The sequence below is a fragment of the Antechinus flavipes genome, chromosome 2 (assembly GCF_016432865.1).
Source record: "Antechinus flavipes isolate AdamAnt ecotype Samford, QLD, Australia chromosome 2, AdamAnt_v2, whole genome shotgun sequence".
NCBI classification, from domain to species: Eukaryota; Metazoa; Chordata; class Mammalia; order Dasyuromorphia; family Dasyuridae; genus Antechinus; species Antechinus flavipes.
Window position 1 is genome coordinate 353,212,835 of NC_067399.1, and position 26,048 is coordinate 353,238,882.

The 26,048-nt window shown below is 34.7% G+C and overlaps 1 protein-coding gene across 1 annotated transcript in view; it reads left to right on the forward strand.

Moving 5' to 3' along the window:
• TTC6 (tetratricopeptide repeat domain 6) overlaps window positions 1-26,048 on the forward strand; it is a 288,496-nt gene that overhangs the window by 150,728 nt on the left and 111,720 nt on the right. The window contains exons 17-19 of the mRNA XM_051978083.1: window positions 4,410-4,579; window positions 13,539-13,659; window positions 15,787-15,937. Coding sequence (XP_051834043.1) covers window positions 4,410-4,579; window positions 13,539-13,659; window positions 15,787-15,937 — 442 coding nt within the window. The remainder of the gene's footprint in view (window positions 1-4,409; window positions 4,580-13,538; window positions 13,660-15,786; window positions 15,938-26,048) is intronic.

Below are 26,048 nucleotides of genomic sequence, written 5' to 3' on the forward strand. Positions count from 1 at the left end.
AAAACTACCTGATCAAGAAAAGAAAAATTGTGTGGATTCTGCAGAGATCAGAAAAACAACAGCAATCTGCAGATTATTCAAAGGAAAATCAAATTGAAAGAAGAAAATATGAAGTTTCAATAAAAATTTTCAATGAAGAATAAGAAAGAAAATAATATGGAATTTGGATTTAAATTATTAAGAAATTATTTTAAAATAGAATCTGTCTCTGTTGAGACTAACTATAGTTTTTTATTGACTTCCTGAGTACAAATAAAGAAATACTAAGGCATTATGTGAAGAGTCTCCAAAATGTTTAAAGAAGCATTTTTTTGTAATAATAAACTATTGGAAACAAAACAGATTTCCATGATTAGTAAATGGCTAAAGAAATTATTTATGGATATAAAAATAAATGTGGTAAATGCAGAAAAATATGGAAAGATGTACTTGAACTGATGGAGAATAACATAAGAAGAGCCAAGAGAATAATATAACTACATATATATTATGTATATAGTTATATGACTATAACATATATAACAATATAAATGGAAAGAATGTCCATATACACACATATATACACATATATAAAAATTTAGAAATCTGAATAGAATTTTAGAAAGGTTTGAAGTGATAGCTCTCTAGTGAATAATGAATAAGAAGAGAAAATTATACGAATAGAGAGAATTAAAAATGAATTTCTTAGTTGAATAGATAAGCAATTTAATTCTAAAGAATTGGTGGATCAGAGACATGGTAATTTCATGTTATGTAATATAAAATGTAGGCCTGGCATTAGGAAGATTCATTGTCCTTAGTTCAAATCTGGCCTTACACACTAGCTATTTGATCTGGGGCAAATCATTTCACTCTGTTTACATCAGTTTCCTCATCTATAAGATGACCTGGAGAAAGAAATGGCAAACCATTCCAGGATCTTTGCCAAGAAAATCCCAAATAGGGTCCTGGGGAGGGAGTTGGCTATAATTGAAAGCAAAAAGACAGCAAAAGTTGACACTATAAATAAAATAACATTTGGTTGTCTTAATAAAATTAGACATGTCCCTGAACCTATATATAAAAATAATACATCATTTAGGGAGTTGAGCTCATTTCTTGAATTGTGAAAGAAGATTCTTTTGCCTATACCAGAGGGTAGTAATGGAGAGGGAAGGAGGAATAAAGGAAAGGAATGGAAGAAGGGAAGAGTGAATTTGAGGGGGTTAGACTCCTCCACTGCCACTAATCATGTCATTGAAGAGACTTCATCCAATCATCAACAGTATATCTAGTCATTAGAAAGGAGATATAAATAGGGGACAAATGGATGTGGATAGATGCTTGCCCAAAGAAGGAAGCTATTTCAAAGAGCACCACTGAGCAGTTCGTTCAGAAGAGGGCAGAATGATTATAAAAGGAGAAGGAAGTTCTAGTACCAAGCAAAGTGAATTATCCCTTTGTCACAATGTTACCTACATATGTACCTCATTACATTATACTTTTAAGTTTGATCCCACTCTTCCTATGATGCATTTGGGGAGGATATATCCCAGGATTTTGGAGCACATATTTTGTGCCAACTGTACAGCATGATGTAGCAGAGACAGAGAGCTAGCCTCAAATTCATGAAAACCTGGATTCACTTTTCACCTCTGAAACATATTGGCTCTCTTAACTTTAAGCTTTTAGTACTCTAGGTCCTTAATGCAACCAAAACCAGATTTTAAAATTGTTTAAGAAAAGAAATAAAAATACCATACAATATAAATAATGTTAATTTGCCACTGACCAAACAAAACATTCCATTTTTTTGGTTCTAGTATTTTCTCCATTTATCTCCCATCCCTGGAATGCTCTTCTTTCTCTTCTCTATCTACTAGTTTACATGGTTTCCTTTAAGTTTTAATTAAAATTCAATATTTTACAAGAAGTTTCCCTCAACTATTAATAAGTCTAATGCTGTTCCCTCTTATTCCTACTTATCCTGTAAACAGCTTGTCTATACATGTGTGTTTGTTTTTTTAATTTTTCCCCTTTAAATTGTGAGCTCTTGAAGGGCAACAGTTATCTTTTGACTCTTTTTTTATCCCCATAACTTAGGCACAGTGCCTGACCTATAAAAAAATGCTTAATCAATGTTTATTGACTGATTGGAATAAATATTAATCTGTGGTTTTCTAAATATGTGACCTATAAGGATCATTTTCTAATTGAATATGACAACTCTTGGCATCTCTTTAAGATTAGAGGTTTCAGAGAAGTCACCAACCTGTATTGGTAGAGGGAGTTTTACTAATGAAATCACAAATTTATTCCTTATCTTATTCTTACTATGTCATTTTAGTTAAATTCTCAAAGAGAATAGTTAATGATTAATGGGAAGCACACTGGTAGGGGTTCAGGAGCAAGAATATAAAGATTTAACTTTGGGGTTATCTTTAGAACCTAAAGTATCTGCAGCCCTCTGGAGATCCAATGCCAGTAGTGTGAATATAGGTTGGGGAAAGTAATCTCAGAAGGCTTATATTGATTTATAGAGCAATAGATCTATTGATCTCACTATTAACTTGTAGAGGGCCACAGACAGTGGGGAACTCTGGGTAAGGTATAAGACCCTTCAACCCAGAGGGAACCTGCTGACAATGACTCTTTGACTCCCCACTTCCCTTTGGTGTTTTCACCCTTCCTGAGAAGTCAAGGAGGGCATGACCACCTGTGTTCTACTTAAAGCAAGGGATACTTACAGTAAAGAGATGGATGCATTTACATATCAATAGCAGAGTGCTTATACTTGCACAGTGTGCTGTGGTGATGTAATGCTACCATAGTTAGCAGTTGCTCAATGTGATGGGATGATATCATGGTTCTCTAGTTGGCACATGCTTAGTGTGCTGTAATGATGTAATCATACCGAAGTATTTAAGGGTTGAGAAGACTTGAAATAAGGACACTCCATCTTTGACCATCCTAGTGAGTCTCCTGCCTCCTTCACTCCTCCACTAAGACCAAGGCTGGTCCTGAGATCCTCCAGAGAGCTAGTCTCCAGAGAGACGGTATATTTTGGCACCCCAATTTGGGGGATCTAGAAAGCACACTACATTATGGTGCCCAAACATGGAACATAAGAAACACAAGAAAGAAATTAGCAGCAGCACTCAAGAGCTGTTTGTAAGTAGGATCCTCCCAGAGTTTCTTCAGTAACCTGTGGGGAAAGAAAGGGAAAAGAGATCTGGTAAGATTTTTTTAGTTCAGGTAATTAAATGGGACAACACAACAAAGGACTGAGCCAGGAGGCCGATGAGAGACTTATGAAAAATGCTTGTTCTGACTATAGTCTTCTTCTCCATTTGAAAGTTTGCCTCCATGACATCTCTCAAGCTTCAACACCTGCTGTAGTGCTATTTGCACTCCCTAGCATGTGGACTCAGATGCCTTAGCATATGAACTTAGATAACCATGCTGTGGGAAAAAATAAATGTGTTTCCATAAAACAAAAAAATGGGGAATTGTTAAGGACCATGCCTAGGTGAAGGGCAGGTTAATTCTCCGAGACCCTCCACAGTCGTGAATCATAACACTTGAAGGAGTTGCAAAGCAGCCTTTATTAACACAAATGTTCCTTGTGGATTGGGAATGAAATAAATTGGAGGCAAGAGGGAAGAGGAGAGAGAGCAAAGAATGCAACTGCCTATTGGTCTCCTTGTATCATCATCATTCTTTCATATGAAGATATCCATTACACAGACCTGAGTTAGACCTCCAGCAGCCATTGGCAGGTGGCTCCTGTATCATAACATTAATCTATTATTACTATATACATAGATAAATACACATATATATGTATGTTATACCTAAAATGTATATGTTATGATTTGGAGCATTATTTTTATATGGTTGTTGATACCTTAGATTTTTTTTCTTTTAAAAATTGTCTGTTCACATCTTTTGAACTCTGCCTATTAGGGAATGGGTCTTAAATGTGCATATACACATATATACATACAAAATGCACATATATATACATTTCCCTTCTAGGAAAAGACCTTTCTCTTACTCTTCCATTCCAATCCTCCATTCCCCTCCTTTCATAAATAGAGATAGATGTGTATATGTATCTGTCTTTGTATAGGAGAAAGTGAGCAGTGTGGATTATCAGTGCAGAATATTGTATACCTAATCACAAATAATTACTGTGTTGGTTTTGCTTAACTGGTTTTATGGCTGGGAGGATGAGTTTGGGGAATAGTAAATCCAGAAATAATTGCAATGTGAAAACAAAAGATAACAAAATTTTTAAAAGATCATGAGAAAAATTCAGGAACAACACAAAATTCTACATGCAAAAGTAATCATAATCGTGTGAAAAGGCGATTATGTATATAAATACATGTGTTTATTAAAATATAACTTTTATTCCACAACTCTAGGACATTTCGTGGTACAGCTTTTTTTAAAAAAGGCCACTATAGAGAAGCAACTGAAGATCTTTCGGCTGCAATTCATTTAGATCCTAATAATTGGTTAGCCTTCTATTATAGAGCCTGCATATTGAGAAAGAGTAACCAAAATCGATCTCTTCAGGATTTCAGCGTGTCAGGTACTATTTCATCACTTTTACTTGAATAGTAAATATGAAATATATCTGAGAAAAATTGAATAAATTTTTCTTCTTGTTGTTTAGCTCTTTATTTTCATTTAGGGAGACACTAACTTAAAATGGTCCAGACGACTTCATTTCAGGATAATTCCATTTAAAAAAAATTTCCTATTGTTCTAAAAGTTTAAGGCACAAACTTTATGTGGTATTGTGAATTATTTTACAATTTTCTGTCTTAACTAAGTCAGTTAGATGGTTATTCACAAAATAATTTTCTGTATTGCACAGCCTAGATATTTGCAGTTGCTAACTACAGCAACTACAACAAACAATGAAGAGAGCTTGGCTCAAGTGTATCAGAAGTGGTTTATTTAATTTGGGATCTAGTCTACCCTTTTCCAAGGGAATTGTGATTTCTACTTTTATTGGAAGAAAGAGGGTTCTTGTGGATAAGCCCTTGCTTCTATCTGAAAGTAGGCGAGCCTGGCTCAAAGAGAGATATTAGGCTAAAATGATCTATCCTCCATACTTCAAATATTAGAGTTTAGGAGTATAATATTTTAGGTCAGGATCAATATCACTTTCCTTGATCACTCTCAAAGAGCAGCTTAGTTCCTTTCAACTACATGCTAATTATGGGGAGGGACAACCATCTCATTAATAGCTAGTTCACATCTTTTGTAATGTCCAGGCTAGCTCTCTGGAGGATCTCAGGATCAGCCTTGATCTTAGTGGAGGAGTGCAGGAGGCAGGAGAGCCATCAGGAGGATGGTCAATGATGCAATGTCTCTTATTTCCAGTCCTCTCAGCCCTTAAATACCTCAGTATGATTACATCATTACAGCACACTACGTATGTGTGAATTAGAGAACCATTACATCACCATACTAAATATTAGGTATATGTGAACTAGAGAACCATTACATCATCATACTAAACATTAAGTATATGTGAACTAGAGAACCATTACATCACCATACTAAATATTAAGTATATGTGAACTAGAGAACTCCCCCACATCTCATTAATCATACTGAGTTAACACCCTCTTGTAAAGTATCCTTGTTTCAAGTATACTTTTCCAGAGTTCCGGCCTTCTACAATCTTTATCAAAGTAACAGTTTAACAACAAACAAATAAATACTAGGGAAGTTATACAGATTAAAATACATAAGAACACATAAGACCTCAGTTCAAACTGAAAGAGAAAATAGTCACATTGAGTGAAATTTCATCTGTTCTTGAGTAGTCTTTAAAATTATAAGCACTGAAATTCAAGGAAAGTATTGGGGCTGGTTTCCCACATATTTGCTATCCTGAATGCTCCCATTAGCCATCTTAAAATGTATTCCATTCTCCCTCATGCAGGTATATAGTGTCCTGAATGAATTTGCTCTCAGCCAATCAGAAGGTTAATCCCCTTACACCAGGGTGGGGAACCTTTTTTCTGCTAGGGGCCATTTGGGGGCCAAACAAGATTATCAATTTATAGAACTCAAGCAGGTAGAAACTTGTATATAGCTAGAATTAAAATTCATCACCATCTGCAGTTGATTATGCAAATGATTTAATAGGCCCTTTACAGCCAGCTGCCTTACACAAATCAGGATTGTCCTTCATGGCCCTGCCCAGACTAAGTGCAAATACATATTACGTTAGTAAGTTAAAAAACAATACCTTCTATCCCATGTAAACCAAAGAATTATTATGAAATGGGTCTTCCTTAATGGCACTTGTTACAACTATGCAAATTTACTTCAATGCAACCCTTGTTCTAAAGCCCGGTGACATGGGACTTTCTGAAAGTATTAATGGAGATAATTTTTATTATCTCCATTATTAATGGAGATACATTTCTTGCCTACCTAAGGGGAAGAAAAAGGTAGACAAGGGTGAAGAGCTTTAGTTTTCATCCAGTCCTCTTTTGGAAGACTCATCATCATTCAGATGTTCCTGGCTTCTGGCTTTAAGAGAAAAAATGGAAGATACCAATCTCATGTCCATTACTGACGAAAAAGACTCTGGGAATACATGAAAGGAATCAGCATTCTCCCATCATGTCTCTATATCCACCTTGCTACTTTAAATCTAGTCTTTGGGAAAGTTTCCCCTCAAGTGAGATCTAGGACCTTCTCTCTTGCATCAACTGAGTTACCTAACTTCCAATGGAAGAGCTTCTTTATTCTGCATTACTTGTCATATATTCTGTGGATTTCTGTTTTATTACAATTTTGATAAATGATTTTCCTTACTATTCTCTATGTGTTAATTGTGGAACTGGTATTAGGTGGGAAAGGAATCAAGTCTTGGATAGAGCTTCTCCTCTTTTCCCAAAATGACAAAGTGATCAGAAGTTAGATGAAACTTTATCATATTCCCTAGATCAGTAATATTTAGGGGAAGGAAATAAAAAAGTAGATAACTCAAAATTAAATTTGAAACTATTTTGGAGCCAGAGGCTCATTTTTTGGTAAAGAAAAACCAGAAGTTCAATTCAAATTTCATAATGGAAGAAATTTTTGATTGAAAAAAAATCTCAGATTTCATCCATAGGATCATTTTAAAACCACATTTAGATCTAGAAAAGACTTTAAAAATTATCTAGTCTAACTCCCTCACTTTTTACAGATAAGGATATTGAGACTTGAAGTTGAAGGGACTGGCTCTAAGTCACACATAGCAAGCAAATAAAAGCTAGAATTTGAATCCAGGGGCTTTGACTCTAAGTAGGATATCCCCCACCACCCCCCAAAAAAAAGTTTATTTGAAAAACAGGGAATCCCAAAATTTTAGTGTAGTTTTAAAGGTTTTTGTTTTTGTCTTAAGTAACTTTAAGCACCTATTATAATCAAAGAACTATATTTGACAGTAATAATAATTTAATTCAGCAAATTCAGTAATTTATTAACTATCTTAGTAGTTGTTTAGTCATTTTCCAATTCTTTGTGACCCTATTTAGGGTTTTTTTGGCAAAGGCACTGGAGTAATTTGCCATTTTTTTCTCTAGCTTACTTCATAGATGAGTCAACTGGGGCAAACAGGAGTAAGTAACCTGTTAGTAAGTGTCTGAGGCCAGATTTGAACTCAGGATTTTCTGATTCCAGACACAGTATTCAATCCATTATGCTATCTATAGTTGCCTTATCAAGTATTTACCATATACGAGTTACTATGCTGGGTCTAGGGATAGAATGATGAGACATAATTCTTGTGATAGCATAAATCTAATCAAGAGATGCCCAAAGATAAATAAATATAACATATAAATCTCATTTCACAAATGAGGAAAAATTCAACCGAAGTGATTGCTATGTCTGGGGAATAACACCACTAATAATCCACATTTATGTAGCACTTCAAGGTTTGAAAAGTATACGTTCCTTATTTTGCTGTAGTGGACTTCTTATGCTGTCCACTTTTCTGCCAGTGAGGGCTATATTGAAATACTTTCTGCTGTGAGCTACTACTGGGGTATAACCCACAATCCATTCATTCCTGTGCCATTTGGGCTGCCCACTTTGCCAGGGCCTACTGTGTGTAGTTGTTTGTATCTCTCCCATAAGATTGTGATTTTCTTGAGAGCATTGGCTGTTTGGAGTGGAGAGGTTCCTAAAAAGATGGTTGCCTATTTGTCTTATGTAGAGCCTGAGTACAATATCCTGTTTCTTGAGGCCTATACACTGCCACAGGTACTGTTTTTGTCCTATCTATCCTCATCCCTTAATAAGTCCAGAAAGAATACAAACTTTAGCACTGCTGGAGTCTGAATACAGTCCCCAGTATGTGTGCTCTAGTCAACATGTACCTAACAAGCAGTTAGGAATTTTTTCCAAGGAAGAAAAGGGTATTGAGGGCCTGGGCTAGGGCTTTTTGTCATATTATTGTGTAGCAATAATTCTTTTGTTGTTATTACATTACTATTGTAATTTTTGCTCTGTTCATTTCTTATTTGAGTAAGTTTATTTTCTTCTCTGTAGTTTGATCATGTAAAGCTAAATGTCTATTTTATTTTACTAGTTTAAAGAATCAACTTTGGAGGGTTTTGTTTTCTTTATTGATTTAGTCTTATTGTCATATCCAGTTCTCTAATTTCAAGATTTTTTTTTATAATTGTTTTGGGTTTATTGATTTTTTGATTTTTAGACCTTTTACATTGTTATAAGTAATCCTCCTCATTTTCCTATTTTTATCTGGCTTTAGAGACATGCTTTTTCCTCTTAAGAATTATTCTGTATCACAGAAATTTTGGTATGTTTTCTCATTCCCTTGCACATGGTTATTGTTTCCATGATTTGCTCTTTGACCAATACATTATTCAAGATGCCATCATGTCTCCATTTAGATCTATATATTTTGCTTGCATTTGTGGCAATTATTTTTAAGTTAACATTTGTAAATTATATATTTGCCATTTCTCCTTTTTCAAAATTTGTCTTCAAATGGTCCATTTCCACACACACACACACACACACACACACACCACACACACACACACACACACACACATTCTTTAAGGTTCCCATTCAGAACATATTTCTAAAAATTATTATCTATGTCTTTTTTGCAATTCACTTAAATTTTCCTTTGTTAATTGGAGTGTTATGCCATTTCGTATGTATACTAAATAACTTTATTGGGTTCATTGTCTTATGATCGCTTCAAGCATAAATTATGTTGTATTAATAGAGGTCAATCTATGTCTCATGTTGTGAAGTCTGTTCCTATCACCTTCTTTGGCTATGTTTATATCTATTCCTAAGGCCATGCTATTCCCTCTTGTTCTATGTCCCCCTGTCAAGATAGGTGCTGAAAGTCCTTAGGAATTCATATGTCCTCTTTTCTGAAATGATATATTGTTTATAGAGCTACGATAAAAGTGGTCTCCTAATATTCAAATCCTTCACTTCTTCTCATATAAAATCCATTATATAATGTTGCTATCTCATAATGTAGATATATATTTCCTCTCCTATAAGAATTTTTGTCTCCTTTTCCTTTATACTTCGTGAGTTACCATCTTATTCTTCCTAGACCCTAGTTCTTCTTTTCCATTACTATTATCCTATTCTTTGTATCATCCCATTATGTTCAGAAGTTAAAGGAATTATTGTCTCTTTGTGGTTTATATGTGGATTTGGTAGAAGTGCATTACCTTCTTTTTTTTGCCCAATTTGTAAAACTTACCACTCCTTTACTACTTCCCCTAAAAGATAGGATTCACTTCAGGGGGGAGGATAAGAGGGAAATATTTACTTCATAGAGTATGATTTCAAGTATTCTATGCCCTTTGAATTCTTTTAATTCTGCTTCCCTCAATTTTTTTAACTCTTGGATTCTTTTAGTCATTTGATGTTCCCCCTGTACTTTTTTTTAGCCTATAGAACAAGCTTTCTGACTTATTTGTCTGGTTTTTTTTTTTTAAGCTTTTTATTTTCAAAACATGTACATGGATAATTTTTCAATATTGATCCCACTTGTTTTTAAAAGGAATCTATTAACAAGGGAAATTTTTGTGGCTTCCCTCACTCAATGCTTTATTGTTTCTGTTTCAGAATTCTGGACTGTTTTGTATCATTTTCTGCATTATATCACTCAGGGTTTGTTTTAATTAAACATTTGTGCATCATGTCTTCAAGTAGAGTTCATATGATTTTTTTTTTTTAAATTTTTGCTGCTGAGGCAATTGGGGTTAAGCTCAGGGTCACACAACTAAGAGGTGTTAAATGTCTGAGGCCAAATTTCAACTCAGGTACTCCTGAGTTCAGGGCTGGTGCTCTATCTAGCTGCCCCCATATGATTTTTTAAAATAGATTTTTACTGATATCTTTTGATTTTATGTTTTCTAAATTTCTCTGTGTATTTGACCCCATGGTCTCTTTAGAGAGACATACTTTATAACCAAAAAGAAAAACACTTAAGAAAAAAGTAACAGAAAATTAGCAAAACTTATAGCTTGAAAAGAATCTGACAATACATGCAATGCTTTTCACTTCTGGATACCCCCTTTTTTGCAAAGGAATGGAAGGAATTGTCTTCTATATCTTTCTGATAAAGCTGGGTTTGTTTGTTTTTTTTAATAGTTTTGCAGCATTCATTTCAATTAACTTGTGCTAGTTGTTCTTCCCATTGAAAATATAATCTTTGTGCTTATTAGATTCCATGAAAATATTTTTTATGCCTGAACATTATATGTCAACAAATAACAAATGAAAACTGCTCAGATCTGTGTGGCTCAAGAGGGTGAGTGGTCACCATTTAATAAAAAGCTTTGAAGATATTTCTAGGAGCAAAGCAAAAGTTTATTGTATGTTCTCAAAAGAATCAGACATCCCTCCCATGGAGTAAACAGTAAAAAGGAGGAGGCACCTTTTTAGGACAGCTTAGATGCCAGTCCCTAATGCAAATACCCCTCCCATCACTGACCATCATTCTCATTGGCTGAGAATCTTACATTCTAAACACAAGAACTACCAAGAAATTGAACTGACCAATAAGTACATAGTTGCTCATATTCAATCGAAATAGGGAGAAAATGATGTCATGAGGCAGGAAAGGGACTTAAGTATGTCCTTGAGTCAATGCTCAAAGACCTTTAGGCCTCAAACTGCTTACTCAATTTTCTCAACTGTCCTGAAAGATCTCTAACCTCATCTCATTCAGATTTATTAGAATCAGAGGACAAAGTAAGGAAAGAATCCACAAATTACTTCCTGAAAAGAAAAGCAAAAGGAAGAGACCTGGGAATTTTCTAGCTAAAATCCTGAAATCCCACATTAAAAAAAAAAAAAAATCCAGAAACAAGCAGTCAAGTATCAAGGATCAACCACTACAAGTCAATTGAAATAAATGTTGCAAAATTACCAAAAAAAAAATTTAACAGAAAAAAAAGAGAGATGAGGAGTTCTAATTTCCTTTTTTACTGAGGCAAGATATTGTCTATACAGGCACAAAACTCTGAAGACATAACCTTCTTCCAACACTAACTCTATTTAATTTAGACCTATTATGAAATAATCTTACTATTTATTCCATTCTTGCTTAAGTTTATACAAATAGATACAATGAGTATAAAAAGAAAAGTTCTCACCACAGTTTGCAGCATTAGAGTCATGAGATACCTTTGATGAGGTGTAAATCTGAGCTTAGACAAAGAGGAAAAGAAAGAAAAGACCAGGAGACGGGAAAAGAGAGTTGAGTCCACCTGACAAATTCATGAACCCAAGTTATCTATGGCAAAGAATAGAAAAGTTTATTCCTTATTTCATTAAGAAAAAAATTCTCTTAGTGGATAAAAGCCCCTAATTCTATCAGGAGGTTTTGTGAAGAGATTTGTTGGATGGTACAGATCCTCGAGCTAGGGACGATTGAAATCTGGCAGAATCTTAGATTTGAATAGAGAAATTTTCAATTGAATGGGAAATAATCAGTAATGAGTGTTATCAATGGGGGTGGTACCAGTCTCTCAGGATAATAGAATGATAACAGAATGAAGCTGCTTATCTTTTCCCTCAGGGCAGGATCTTTTTTACAGAGGCAAGAATTCAAGGAGACTTTCTCATTGAAGGAGTTTCAAAGAGTTCCAGGGCCCCCCCTCTTCAGTTTCAGGCTCCCCTCATATGTGTACTTTGAGTACAAATATTTTCTACATGGCTACCTTTGTTATATTGTTTCCCACATGCATATTCCTATTGATGATGTAGGTATTTAGGAAATAACAGGCTTGGGATTAATGCAGAGAATATTTTGTTGTGATTTTTATTACTATTCTGTTTTATAAAATGCCTTTACTTTGAACTCAATATGTCTCTGGCTAGTCAAAGTAAATATACTGGGGAGAGCTTATGAAAAATTATTTAAAGAGTTACCCAATTCACAGAAAACTTCGAATAAATTTCTCATGGCCCATGGATGAGGAGATGCTGGGTATTAATCCCTGACTTTAAAATGTTGAGACATGTTCAGCCATGAACAGCAATAGCTTATTTTTTCATCTGTAAAAGAGGGCATTTAACTCAATGATTACATAAAAACTAGAAATAATTCATTGATAGCTATATACTTGTCTTAGAGTAGAATCAAGATACCCTGGGTTCAAATCTTGCCCTTGACACATTATTTCTAGCACTGTTGCTAATTTGCATCAGTAGAAGGCATTTCAATGCTGGGAATTCCTTATAATTGTGAAATCACCGGCTCAGACCTTTCTTGCTATTTCTAGTTGTTACTGTAATTGCCAGAGGCAAGATAGAGATTAGAGAGTTATGAAAGGGAGAGACTTACTGGGACCAAATGGATCCATGGTTTGGTCCCAGAGTTGAACAAGACTATCATTTCCAAGAATCCAGCCATGAATGTTGGATTCAAAGATTATTTTATAAGATAACAAGAGCAATGACATAATGGGGGAGGCACCTGGGATGGGGATGATCTAATTGGGGAAGGCACCTAGGATGGGGAGGACATAATGAAGGGAGGTACTGGAGATGGGGAGAGGCTCCTGATATTCTAATGATGTCTAAGATATAAGACCTCTATCCTATCAAACATTCTAATGATTAAGAGGGAAAGGTTATAGCCTGAGGCAGAGTAACTGAGGCAGACAATTAGGGAAACTGGGTCAGGACATTAAAAGGGAACTGTGGCACAACGGTTATCTTTATTTTCTTTCTTGCTAAATAACATATTTTTAAAAATTATTTTGGATAGTATAAATTGGGATGTGTTAAAAGATTATAAAAATGCTTAAAGCAAAATGTCATTCAAATACAATTATTTAGAATTTTTTTTTGCTTTTTTTTTTTTTTTAGAGGCAATGGGGTAAAGTGACTTGCCCAGGGTGTCATAGCTAGTACTAATGAACTCAGATCCTTTTGACTTCAGAACTCTCTGTTAACTGCACCATCTAGTTGACCCAATTATTAGAATTTAAATAAGCAAAATACATGTTTTTCTTTTTCAGTACTCATCAATGATACTATTGACAATCTTCCTGCTTTTCTACATCGTGGCATCTTATATGCAGAAATGAGTCGTTGGGGATTGGCAGTTGCTGATTTTGAAAGTGTACTTGATCTAGACAGGTCTTTTCCCTTTTTATGTAAAATTAAGTGAAAATGGAATAAATAAGTATGACTGTTTTGTTTTATATTTACCAAAGATAATTAAACACTAGGAAAAGAAAAGAGGCAGTTATAAAATGACTAGATTATGATAATATCTGTAAAAATAAGATACCCTTAACTTTCACATTTTAAATTTAATATATTTTGAAGGTTGCATTGGTTGTAAATGTTATTAAAAAAGATTTTCAGATTATAATATTTTTGAGTTTGACTACAGTTAAAAATAATTACCATGTTTTATCACAAAATATCCCTTGGTGTTAATGTCAAAGAAAAAAATACTAGGTTGGATGAATACCAATAGTTTGAATTATGTGATGAAACTACTTTGCCATTGTGTTTTAAAGTATCTCTTCTGTTACAGTTCAGAAAAGAAAAGGGGGAAAGAGGAGGACAGTCTCTATAAAAATTCAGGGATATTAGATGTTATAAAGTTGAGTTAAAATGAAATAGTAGGGAATCAGGTTGCAGAAATGCCTAATTTAGTAAAACAAATCATTTCAATTCTTATAAAATATTCCTTAGAAAGAAGGATTTTAGAATGTATTATAGCTTGTACTAGTAATGGTATCAGAAGAGTAATTGTGAAGGATAATTAAGATAAATTTTGATTCTGATGAGTAGAATTTCATGATTTATTGTCAAGTGCCATCACGATTTTTATTAAGAGTGATTCTATAGAGGACAAAAGAAAAAAAAAAGCTACAGTAATAGTTTTGGGATCCTAGGGTTTATTAACAGAGTTAAAGAGTTCCTTTATTTTTAAAATAAAAATTTTGAACTAGGTGATATCTAACGCCTGAAATGAAAGTAATAACTCATATTTATAAGGGTAAAAAAGCAAGTTAAAGTCTATTTTAAAAGTTATTTTTAAGGCACAGTCTCCAATCCTATAAGTTCTTCTCTTGCCATATGAAAGGAAAGACATTATGTTTGCAATGCAAGACTAAATTGAGTAGTGATGGATAAGCAGTCTTTTTTTTTTTTTTAAACTCTTAGTATATGCTATATATCCATGTTCTTATACGGTATTTAATTTTTACTATTTTTATATTAGTTACAGTTAAAAGAAAATACATATTGATTTCCAAGAAAGCTTTGGAAGTTCATTGTAGGAATAAGATATCTCTACAGAAGCAAAGATTTCCTAGTAATTGGGAATCAATAACAATAAAAGTCCAGAGCTGACTGTGAGAATTTGGAATACTCCCAATTTGTCACTATTTTGTTATATTTCTTTCCCCCTCTCCCACCACCAATTTTTAAATATTTCAATTTAAAGTTTTTAGTTCAAAATTCTATTCCTCCTTTTTTTCTCTCCCTCACTCAATTAAAAAAATACATATGCAATTATACAAAACATTTCCATATTAGTCATTTTGTACAAGACTCAAATAAAAAAAAAAGAAAATAAGAAATAGCATGATTTAGTCTGTATTCAAACAATATCAGTTCTTTCTCTGGATAGTATGCTTCATCATTAGTTTTCTCTCTCACTCTCTCTCTCTCTCTCTGTCTCTCTCTCTCTCTCTCTCTATATATATATATTGTGTGTGTGTGTGTGTGTGTGTGTGTATGTATAATATCCTCCCAGTTTTCTGTTTTCTTTATAATTTTAGTAGCATTGGTTTTGTTTGTGTGGAATCTTTATTTTTATATAATCAAAATTATCTATTTTACATTTTATAATTTTCCCTATATCTTTTATGGTCCTAAATTTTTCCTTTATGTATAAATCTTGACACATTTCTTATTTTTTCTGTTTCTGATGACAGTAATTTAAGGGAAAGAGCATTTTGAGCTCCTACTAAGGGTACATGAACTACTCTTGTGGTTGTTTCTTAATTCACATTAAAATAGCAATGATTAAAATAGAGTTTTAGTGATATTAGAAAGGGCTCTTTCATTCCTTTGACTGAAATAGAATTTTGTCATGTTAATGTACTTTTCAAAACTTTAAAACATTTAAAACAATATTTTGTTATTAAATATGAAAAAAATTGCATATAGGATTATGTAGACAAGTTGGCATAACAGATACCATTAATAATCAAATTTATAAATTTTTGTATTTCTTTTTTTTAGAAGCATAATTTTTGCTTATATAAATATTGGCATCATATTCCTATTGCATATGGACAAGTACTTTGAAGCAATTCAGAAGTTTACAGAGGCTATTCAAGTTGATCCTTTGTGTATTCAAAGCTATCTCTGTCGAGCAGAAACTTATCATAAGGTATTAAGGGTTTGGTACTTAAAACAGTTAAAATTTTGTTGAACTACTATGAATTTATTTTTAATATATCAAACTTTTTCCCCTGATGTTATTTAAAAACAACATGATCTAGTGATCACATTTCCTTTAACTAATCATTACAAATGTTAAAAACTTTTTAGACTATAATTTCTCTTTATGCAGTTATATCTTAATCCCTTCCTAAATCACTTGCTCCTCAAACCTCACCTTTTTGAAATGTCACTTTTTACTCCACTGACTGATTATTCTTTCCCATGTCATCTGTGATCTTTTATTGCTAAATCCAGTGACTTTTTCTCTTTCTAATCTTTCTAGATCTTTCTGCAACACATGACATTACTAACTATTCCTAATCTCTGTCTAATGTGACATAGTTTTCTCTAGGATTTCCTAGCTACCAAATCATTTCTCCTTGGTCTCTCTCACAAGTTCATCCACTAGTTCATCCAGTATACATTTATTAAGTGCCTTTTGCTTGCAGAATTATTACTCTAGGCATTGAGAGAGATACAAAGTTTAGACAACTATACATAAATGTATCTGAATTGTTGATCAAAGTGTTATGTGACATCTAGGGAAGATTTAGGGGGGACTATATACATTTGAGTTGGGCTTTAAGTGTGGGCTTTAAGGATTTAAGATGTATAGGAATTCAGTAGTTAAAGAAGAAAGAGAAAACGGCATAAGCAAAGGCCCATACCTTTGTAAAAGATTACAGGGAGTGGTAAGGGACTATAGAGCAGTCCAGTTTGGCTAGACTACAGAGTATATATGAGGAATAATATGCAATAAGGATAGAAAGATAAGATGTTGCCATTATGATGGATAGTATGAGTAGAGGATACTAGGGGAGGCCATTCACACCTGAATCATTCTCCATTTTTCTACTAAAAAGAAAAAAAAAAAAAAAACCACCCCAAAACAGCTGGCTACTTCTCTTCCAGGAATAACTGACGGTTTGGAAAGATAGTTTTGTAGTACTTTAGCTCATGAGTGTGACTGCCTCACTGGGATTATATCTATTGACATAAATTAATGAGTCAGATTTTTTAAAATTTTGCTTTTCATTTTTAATTTAGCAAATAAAACAAACATTTCTATAAGATAGTAAAATAAAAAAATATGATCGAACATCAAACTGCAAAAACTGCAAATCTAGTATGTACAACTTCTTTAAGTATATGATAATTATCATTTATTTTTTCCTAATCTCCTTCCCTAACCATTAAACACAAATATGTACATATGTGTAAAATCATTCTGTACATACTTCTTTGATCAGTTCTTTCTGTGAATGTAAATAGCTTTTTTTTTCATAGTTCCTTTATAGCTAATTTGGGTATTTCTAATAGTCAAAATGACTTAGTCACTCATTAAAACTATTACTATCACTGTATACAGCATTCTCTTGGTTCTACTCATTTTGCTCTTTATTATTTCATCCAAACCCATGTTTTTCTAAAATCAATCTGCTCATCCTTTCTCATAGCCCCATTATTGAGGTGTGAGAATTGTGTGAGGTGTGAGGTTGAGAGGGATCCCCTAACAGTAATGGGATTCCCCTTGGTCCATGGCAGGCTTTGTGAAAGAATTCACAAACCCCAATGAATACAGGTATAGGTTTATGGCAAAGAATGGGTTTATTGATGCTAAGAAAACAATTTTCTTAGCAGGCAAATTCCTATTAGGAATTAGCAAAGGTAGATTTGACAGGCCTTCGGTTTTATTTGGTTTGTCCTGGTCTGGAGCTGGGGAGCAGTTTGGCCAAGATTTCCAATTGAATGAGATTACTTATCATTTTACCCTCATGAGTGGATGTGGCCTTTCCCAGAGGTCTGGAGGGTTTGAGAACCTGAATCACCCTTCCCCCAAAAGTTCCTTTCCCACCCTTCCCCACAGATTAAAGGGGACCCAATTTACATCACCATAATATTCCATTACAATTATATACCACAATTGTTCAATCATTTGCTAAATTGACAAATATCCCTGTAATTTCCAATCCTTTTTCACCATAAAGAAAATTGTTCTAAATAGAATATAGAGCCTCTTTCCTTTTTTTCTCAGTTCATCTGCCTGATCTCTCTCCTATATTGTCACATTGCAGAAACAGAAATTTACTAAGTTAGTATTGTGTAAATAATTTGTACAAATGTTTCCCCCATTCATGCACAAGTATATTGAAAGGAAAGAGAATTTTAAGCTTAGAGCATTGCTCATGGAGAAGGAGTAACTTGGTTTCTGAAAATCCTTTTTTTCCCCTTTATAAGGTATTTATGAAGATCCCCTGAACAGGGAGCAACTTTATGCTGAATTTCTAGTGCAATGGTGGAGAAACTGAGACAAGATAGAGATGAAAGAGTTTTTAATATTTTATTTATTGGAAAACTTAATTGATTTACTGGATCAGACTCTCATCTCAGAGTATCCAGAAGTGAATGTGAGACTCCAAGGTTTTTTTAAATAGGACTCTAGTGAAAAGAGAAACAAAGGCAGAAGGCAAAGAGGGGGAATTTTCAGGGATGGACCATAAATTTGGTTCTGACAGGTTGGGGCTAAGAACTATAAATTCTTACTAACTGGGAGGTAAGGAAGTGTCTGGCTAACTAGATGACAGGATGTCTGAAAAAAATAGAAGTAAAGATGTCAATTAACTATCTGAGATAGTCTTTTGGAATGTTTTTGGCTAGTACAGCCCAAAGAGACAGAAAAAAAGGGGGAGGATTGCATACTAACTCAGGGAAATTGAGATATTATAATTCAGAGAAACTAATGCAGGGAAACTGAGGTAGAACAGTTCAAGTGTTGTGCCACAGTCTCCTTTTAACATCCTGACCCAGTTCCCTAATTGTCCTATCTCAGTTACTCTGCCTCAGGCTATAACCCTTCCCTCTTAATCATTAGAATGTTTCATAGGATAAAAGTCTTATATCTTAAACATCATTAGAATATCAGGTGCCTCTCCCCATCCCAATTAATTAGAATATTAAATGTCTCTCCTCTTCTCCAGTACCTCCCTCCATTATGTCATCCCTATCCCAGGGGCCACCCCCATTACATCTTGTTACCCTATAAAAGAATCTTTGTATCTGACAATTCTAGATTTTTGGAGATGATAGTCTCATTCAGCTCTGGGACCAAACCATAGATCCATTTGGTCTCAGTAAATCTCTCCCTTTCAAATAAAACATTAAAAACTCTAATTTCTATCTTGCCTCAGTTTCTCTGGAATTACACAAGGAAACTGTGACATAACACTAGTAGTTATGAAATTGTCTTTTCTAAGGGTCTTGAATTTGTTTTTGCTAACTAATGTAGAAGCTATGTTTTTTCCCTGGGAACACTGCTAGGATATGAGAAGTCTAAAATTTTCTAATATTTGGCAATTCATAAGGTCATCTCTTGGTCAAGAAGGAAGAAGAAATAAACAATCTTCCCTTTCAAAGGGAATTTGAATTTGAAATTAAACTTTCTATTACTGGATTGAATTCTAATTAGAATTAATCAGACAACCAGAGATTTTATCCAAGTCCCAACAGTACGAATGAATGTCAATTAATCCCAAACCACTTCTTTTGCCTGGTCATTTCATTTTAACCAATGGCTTCCATTCCTTTCAATTGAGTTAGTTCAAATTAAGGACTAGTTTTTTTATTTGTTTTGTTTTGTTGCTGGGGCAATTGGGGTTAATAAGTGATTTGCCCAAGGTTACACAGCTAGGAAGTGTTGTGTCTAAGACCAAATTTGAACTCAGGTTCTCCTGACTTTAGGACTGATGCTCTATTCACTGCACCACCTACTCTCCTTAATCAATGTTCTTAATTGACTGATAATAGTAACCATTTTCAAGATTCCCCACCTTTATGTACAGAAAAAAAATGAGCTATTACGAATTTTACTAAACAAAGGAGTGTTTTATATTATTTGGCCATAGAGTGGCACTCCAATCACATGCTCTTAACCTGTTACCTCATTCAATTACCTGATCTCTCTCCTATTTCAGACTGCCTAGGCTCTTTATGATCTAGAATCTATCATAAAAATTGCTCAAAATAGGAAAACCATTATTTCTCTTATTTGCTAATGATGCAGGTGTAGCCCCTTTAAGAACTGACTTATTCCTTTCTTTCTGCTTCCCAATCCCTCCTAGTTGATGCATTATCAATCCAGGATCTTTTGATTCACAAATCCTGGTCCCTTTGAATTCTAATAGAAGATCCAGGCCTGTCCCAGTCCCACCCGGATCTGAGCCAATTTGGGACTTCACCCACAGGCCCTTTAGCTAAATCTCTCATTATAAAAGAGTTAAGCTGGAAGCTTCTCTTTACAGAGGGTCGAAACATGCTGCACCCCAAGGACCCTCTGTCCACTGGAATCCTGTTTCCAGTGTCCTCTTATCTCTACCTTCCCCGATTTCCTAACTATACTTTAACCTTACTTCCAAACCCAATAATAAGCCTCTTTTATCAATCTAGCTTTTTGGGACAATAAATTCCTTTATTGGGGACTCTCGTGCCTCTACTAAACTTCATTTAACTACATATCCTTGCACCGAATCCAGCAGGGTTGCAGGGGAACTTTATTTGACTCCCTGTATCCCAAATCTGCCTCTAGACCTCAAACCCTAATTTCATTTAGGTACCCCATATCTAGATCTAATCATTTGGTTCCCTGACCAGGAATCAAACCTGGGCCACAGCAGTGAAAGGCTAGGATTTGGCACTTTAGAATTCATCAAGGTTTCCTCCGCAATGACTTGGGAGGGAAATTGGAAGACTGTGAGGGAAGGAGGGACGGGAAAGAGAAAGGAAGTGCCCTTTAATTGCAGCAGTACTCAAAAGGGAAGCCTCCTTAAGAATAAAAGAAACAGAAACCTAAGAACTCTGTGAAATGTATGTCTATCTACACTTATCAACTTCTCCTAAACCTCACTGATCCAAGTTACTTACTGCCTGGAGGTCTTAGAAAAGCCCCATTAGGCTAGATTGTGAAAGGCCTTAAATGCCAGGCACAGACATCGAAGGTTTTTTAAAAAAAGGATTTCAATATTCTAGCAATGGTGTAAAGAATAGATTACAAAATATCAGGAGTGGAAGTGGAAAGATTTATTATTAATTTTTTTTTAACATTACTTCTGGTTCATGGTAATAGAGGATGGTTGAGGGAATAGGCAAAACAGATGTTAGATTTTGCAGTGGTAGAATTGATAAAATTGGCAACTGTATAAGAGAAACTAAAAACAACTGACAAACAACTGGATAAGAACAACAAAAAAGAGATTTAATAACAGAGTGGATAAAGTGCCAGATCTGAAGTTAGAAAGTATCCTTTTTTTTCCTAAGTTCAAGACTTAGCTATTTACTTATCAGTTGTATGACCCTAGGTCCCTGTTTCTCAATTTCTTCATCTATAAAATGAGCTAGAGAATGAAATGGCAAACTCTTCCAGTGTCTTTGACAAGAAAACTCCCAAAATATGGTCATAAAAACTTAAGACACTAGTGAACAACAATATAAAAAGTGAAGAACAGAGAATTCTCTTTTTTGTAAACAAGAGAGACTAAATAACAGTTTGGGGTATAGGAAAAAAAAATCATAAAGAGGAGGGAGTTTGGGAGGAAAAGAGTTTAATTATGTATGTGTTGAGTTTGGGGAGTTCCTGGAATTTATATTCCATTAGAGAATAGAGAAGTCATAGGAATGACTGCCGATGACAAAAGTCATTGCAATAATAAGAGACAAAGAAAGAAGACCAAGGAAAAATCAAATATTTGATTTGAAAACATCTTTCCTGAGCTTCAGATACATAATTCTGAGGAATAATACTTTATTCTTCAATTTCCCTCATAATTTACCTCTATATCCATTCAGATTTCAAATCTTTTGATTTTTATTTCCAAAACATCAGATGATATTTCTTAGGATGAAATTTCTTTGATCCTACTCATACAGCTTCTTTTATCACTTCTTCACTGGATTATTACTATAGCCTCCTAGGGATCTCCTCCTAGTTTCTTTCTTTCCCTAAACCCCAACACAACAATTTTCCTAAAGCATAAGTTTGACCATGTGATCTACCAAAAAAAATTTAGGCATTTTCTATTAGCTCTCTAATAGAGCTAATAGAATAATATGCAAATTTCCCAATATGCCATCTAAAACCCTTCACAAGCTATTTTCTTCAGACTTATTTCATCATCATCTCTCTCCTCTCTCTTCTATCCAAACTGGCCTATTTAATTTTTCCAGAATTCAGCATTCCATTTTACACCTCCACCTCTGTATAGGCAGTTGCCTATACCTGGAATGCATCCTCCCATAAACTTTTTAGCTTCTTTTCAAGATATTATTTGGGTGCTATCTCATAAAGGAATCCTTTGCTTATCTCCTTGGCTATTCATTCTGTGAGCCTCCTCAGTTTATATATTGCTTGTTTAAATATTGTACCTTTTCTCCAGTAGAATATAAGCTTCTTGAGGGCAGGGCATCTTTTTTTGTGTTGTCTTTTTATTCCCTAGTACCTAATACAGTGCATTGTATGTAGTAAGAGCCTAATCAATCCTTATTGAATTTTACTCAGATAATTAAATTTTAAATTTCTGAAGAGGAGAAGTTAGTGTGCTTCCAGCAGACTCTCTTATAGGTTTTTATAGTGTGAGCCTGTATAAGCATATGGAAGCAATTAGAGGTAACAGGAAAACAGGATTAGTGGGAAGAAGAGAAGAATCTGAATCTGTGTGAGAGAAACAAAGACCTTGAAAGGAAGAAGCCAAATAGATAAGGCCAGAAAGGATTTGCTTGCTTCTCAGATAAGCCTTGATAAGGTCAGAGCTCCTCACCAAAAGGTAACTTTGGCAAGGAAAGAATAATAGCAGTTGTTACTATTTGTTCACTGTCTAGTAATAGGTGCCCTCAGAAGTCATCCCCTTCTAACATTCTGGATTGAAAAGAAATGAGTTGTTTTTGTGATAGTCACTGACAAATAGGAGCCAATGATGGAAAGAACACTGGCTTGAGAATCAGGAGACATAGGTTCTACTTCTGGCTTCAGCTTCTTTTTTGACTGACCAAATTACAAAGGATTTTAAAGGATAGGATAAAAGATTTGATTTTTATTCTGTAAACAATGTGGAGACACTGATGGTTTTTAATAAAAAAGTGAAAGGGTGAGATATGAATTAAGAAGATTACTTTAACAGCTGTTTGAAGAGGGCTTAATAAATAAACCAATTCCATAATCTAGGTAAAACATAAAGAGGACTGAGTGATGACAATGTGAGCAGAGAGGCAGGGTGGATGTGAGAAATATTATAAATGGAATATGTTCTCCTTTTTCTCTGGTAAATATGTTTAAATTTACAATCTTGTTTATTCTCTTTTATCCAGAATGAATTTTGAGTTTATAGAAAGAAAAAAATCACAAAGTCAGCAAAAAAAAAGTGAATGATGAAGGCTTTTATAATTAAAATGGGAGGGAGGGGGGCAGAGCCAAGATGGCAGAGAGGACACACACTTCATTCTAAGCTTCCTTCTACTCTCACTTACTGATTACCTAATTCAGCCTTAAAAATAGTGCTTGACTGGTAAAATCCACAAATATTGGGAGTACAACAAATTACCAGCTGAAGATAACTTGGAAGATCTCCAAAAAAGGGATCAAGTGGGAGGAGGCCAGTGCAGGCAGGGAGGCAGAACACGGAGGCTGAGCAGACCGGGGGTGGGGAAAGGGGGAGGAGAGCAGTCTCCACAAATGGAGAATTTGCAGGGAGGACTCTACCATGGATTAGGTGCTCTGCTTTGGTTGCAAAGCAGTAGATCAGCAGAGAAGCTACACAAAAACTAAAGGCAGTGTGTACTCCAAAATGCCAGAATTTAACAGGACTTGGCCACATCCACCCAGCACAGGGAGTGAGTCAGCATGGATCACAGTGCAGCTGCAGTCCACAGCTTGGGGCTCTGCCCAAGGCAGTGACACTTCCTCTGCTCAGCTGCTGGTCCCAGGGCAGCCACTGTTCTGCACAGCGGATCTGTCCAGAGCAGTAAAACTTCCACAGCTTTAGTTCCCTTGTCAAAGCCAGTTGGCAGGACAGCTACTGTCCATCTATTTATCCGTGTTCTGTAGAGGAAGCTGGGAACCTCCTTGCCCTGAAGGCAGACCCTAAGGGCTTTTTTTTAAATGAGCAAAAAAGCCAAGCAAACTCTAACTATAAATGACTTCTATATAGAAAGAGAGCAGATTTCCAACTCTGAGGAAACTAATAACAATCTCCAGATAAAATCCCAAAGAGGGATATAATCTGGTTCCCAGCTTTCCTAGAAGAAATTAGAAAAGATCTTAAAAGAAAGCTAGAAGAAAAATGGGTAAAAAAAAAGAGAAGCTCTGCAAAAGAGTGTGGAAAAGGCAAATAACTCACTAAAAGAAAGATTTGATAAAGTGAAAAAAGAAAACAACTTCCTGAAATGTGAAATGGAAAAGCTAAAGGAAACAGGGAATTTTCAGGGAAACAGAATTAGTGAATTGGAAAAGATAAAGAACTCCCAAGAAAGTAGGATTTGTGAATTAGAAAAGATAAAGAACTCCCAGGAAAGTAGAATTTGTGAATTGGAAAAAGAAATAACTCATTAAAAAAAATTAATGAAATGGAAAAAAATCCCATAGAGCAAAACAACTCATTTAAAAACTCAATTGGACATATAAAAAGAAGTAACACAAGTTAATGAAGAAAATAACTCAATAAAAATCAAAACTGAGCAAATAGAAATGAACAATTCGTTGAGACATCAAGGATCAGTCAAGCAAAACCAAAAGAAAAAAAAGAAAGAAAGAAAAAATAGGAAAAAATATTAAATAGCTACTTGGAAAAACAACAGACCTGGAAACTAGATCTAGGAGAAATAATGTTATGGGCCAGAACTCTGAACTTGAAATAAGGATGCTTACTAGGTACTGAGTGGAATTGATGAGACAATAGATATCTAGTTTATCATGGTTCAGTATGATTGATTTAATCTTACAACAAATAATGGTTTCCTAGTGATAATCAAATGATTGGTTTATACTCAAGTGTAGAGCATATAAGCTAGGACTCAGAAAGCCCTCAGAGACAGAGGCAGAGAAGACAAAGGACTCGGGGTGGGAGGTCAAGCTCTCAAAACCAAGGAGAGAGAGACAGAATTAGAGAAGACAAGTGGACAGAAGACTGAAGGTTGGAGCACAAGCCCTTGGACTCATCTCACACCATCCTGGTGGCAGGCACTCCTCCTACATTTCTCCACTGAGACCAAGGTGGGTCTGAAAGGCTTTCCAGAAAGCTGCCCAGCCCCAGGAAGAAGATAATAAAGAATCTGGACCATAAGAAAGCTAACCGGGCCCCAGGAAAGGAGACAAGACTTTGAAAGAAACAATAAAGGATTTGGACTTTAACCTTTGGTTAGCTATTCTCATGGAGATTATTAAACTAAAATGAAGGCTGTTCCCAAGACCCCCAGAGACCCCAAGAAAACCAAACCAAAGAGAACATTACAAGATAATCTGAGGATTATTGGGCTTCCTGAAAATTATGATGAAAAAAAAGAGCCTAAACACTATTTTACAGAAAATCATGAGAGAACTGTCCAGATGTAATAGAATCAGAAAGTAAAATAGGCATTGAAAGAATTCATCGAACACCTTCTGAAAGAGACCCCAAAATAAAAACTCCTAGGAATATTGTGGTTAAATTTCAGACTACAGAAAAAATATTACAAGCAACCAGAAAAAAAAAATTCAAATACCAAGGAACCACAATAAGAATCACTCAGGATCTAGCAGCTTACACATTAAAGGATAGAAGGACCTGGAATATGATATTCCATAAGACAAAAGAACTTGGAATGCAGCCAAGAATAAACTACTCAGCAAAGCTGAGTATTTTCTTCCAGGGAAGAAGATGAATATTCAATGAAACAGGTAAATTCTATTTATTCCTAATGAAAAAAAAAACAGAGCTAAACAAACAAACAAAAAAAAAAAAAAATGATCTCCAAATATAGGACTCAAGAGAAGCATAAAAAATAAAAAGAACTCTTGAGAACTGTATATGATCATCTCA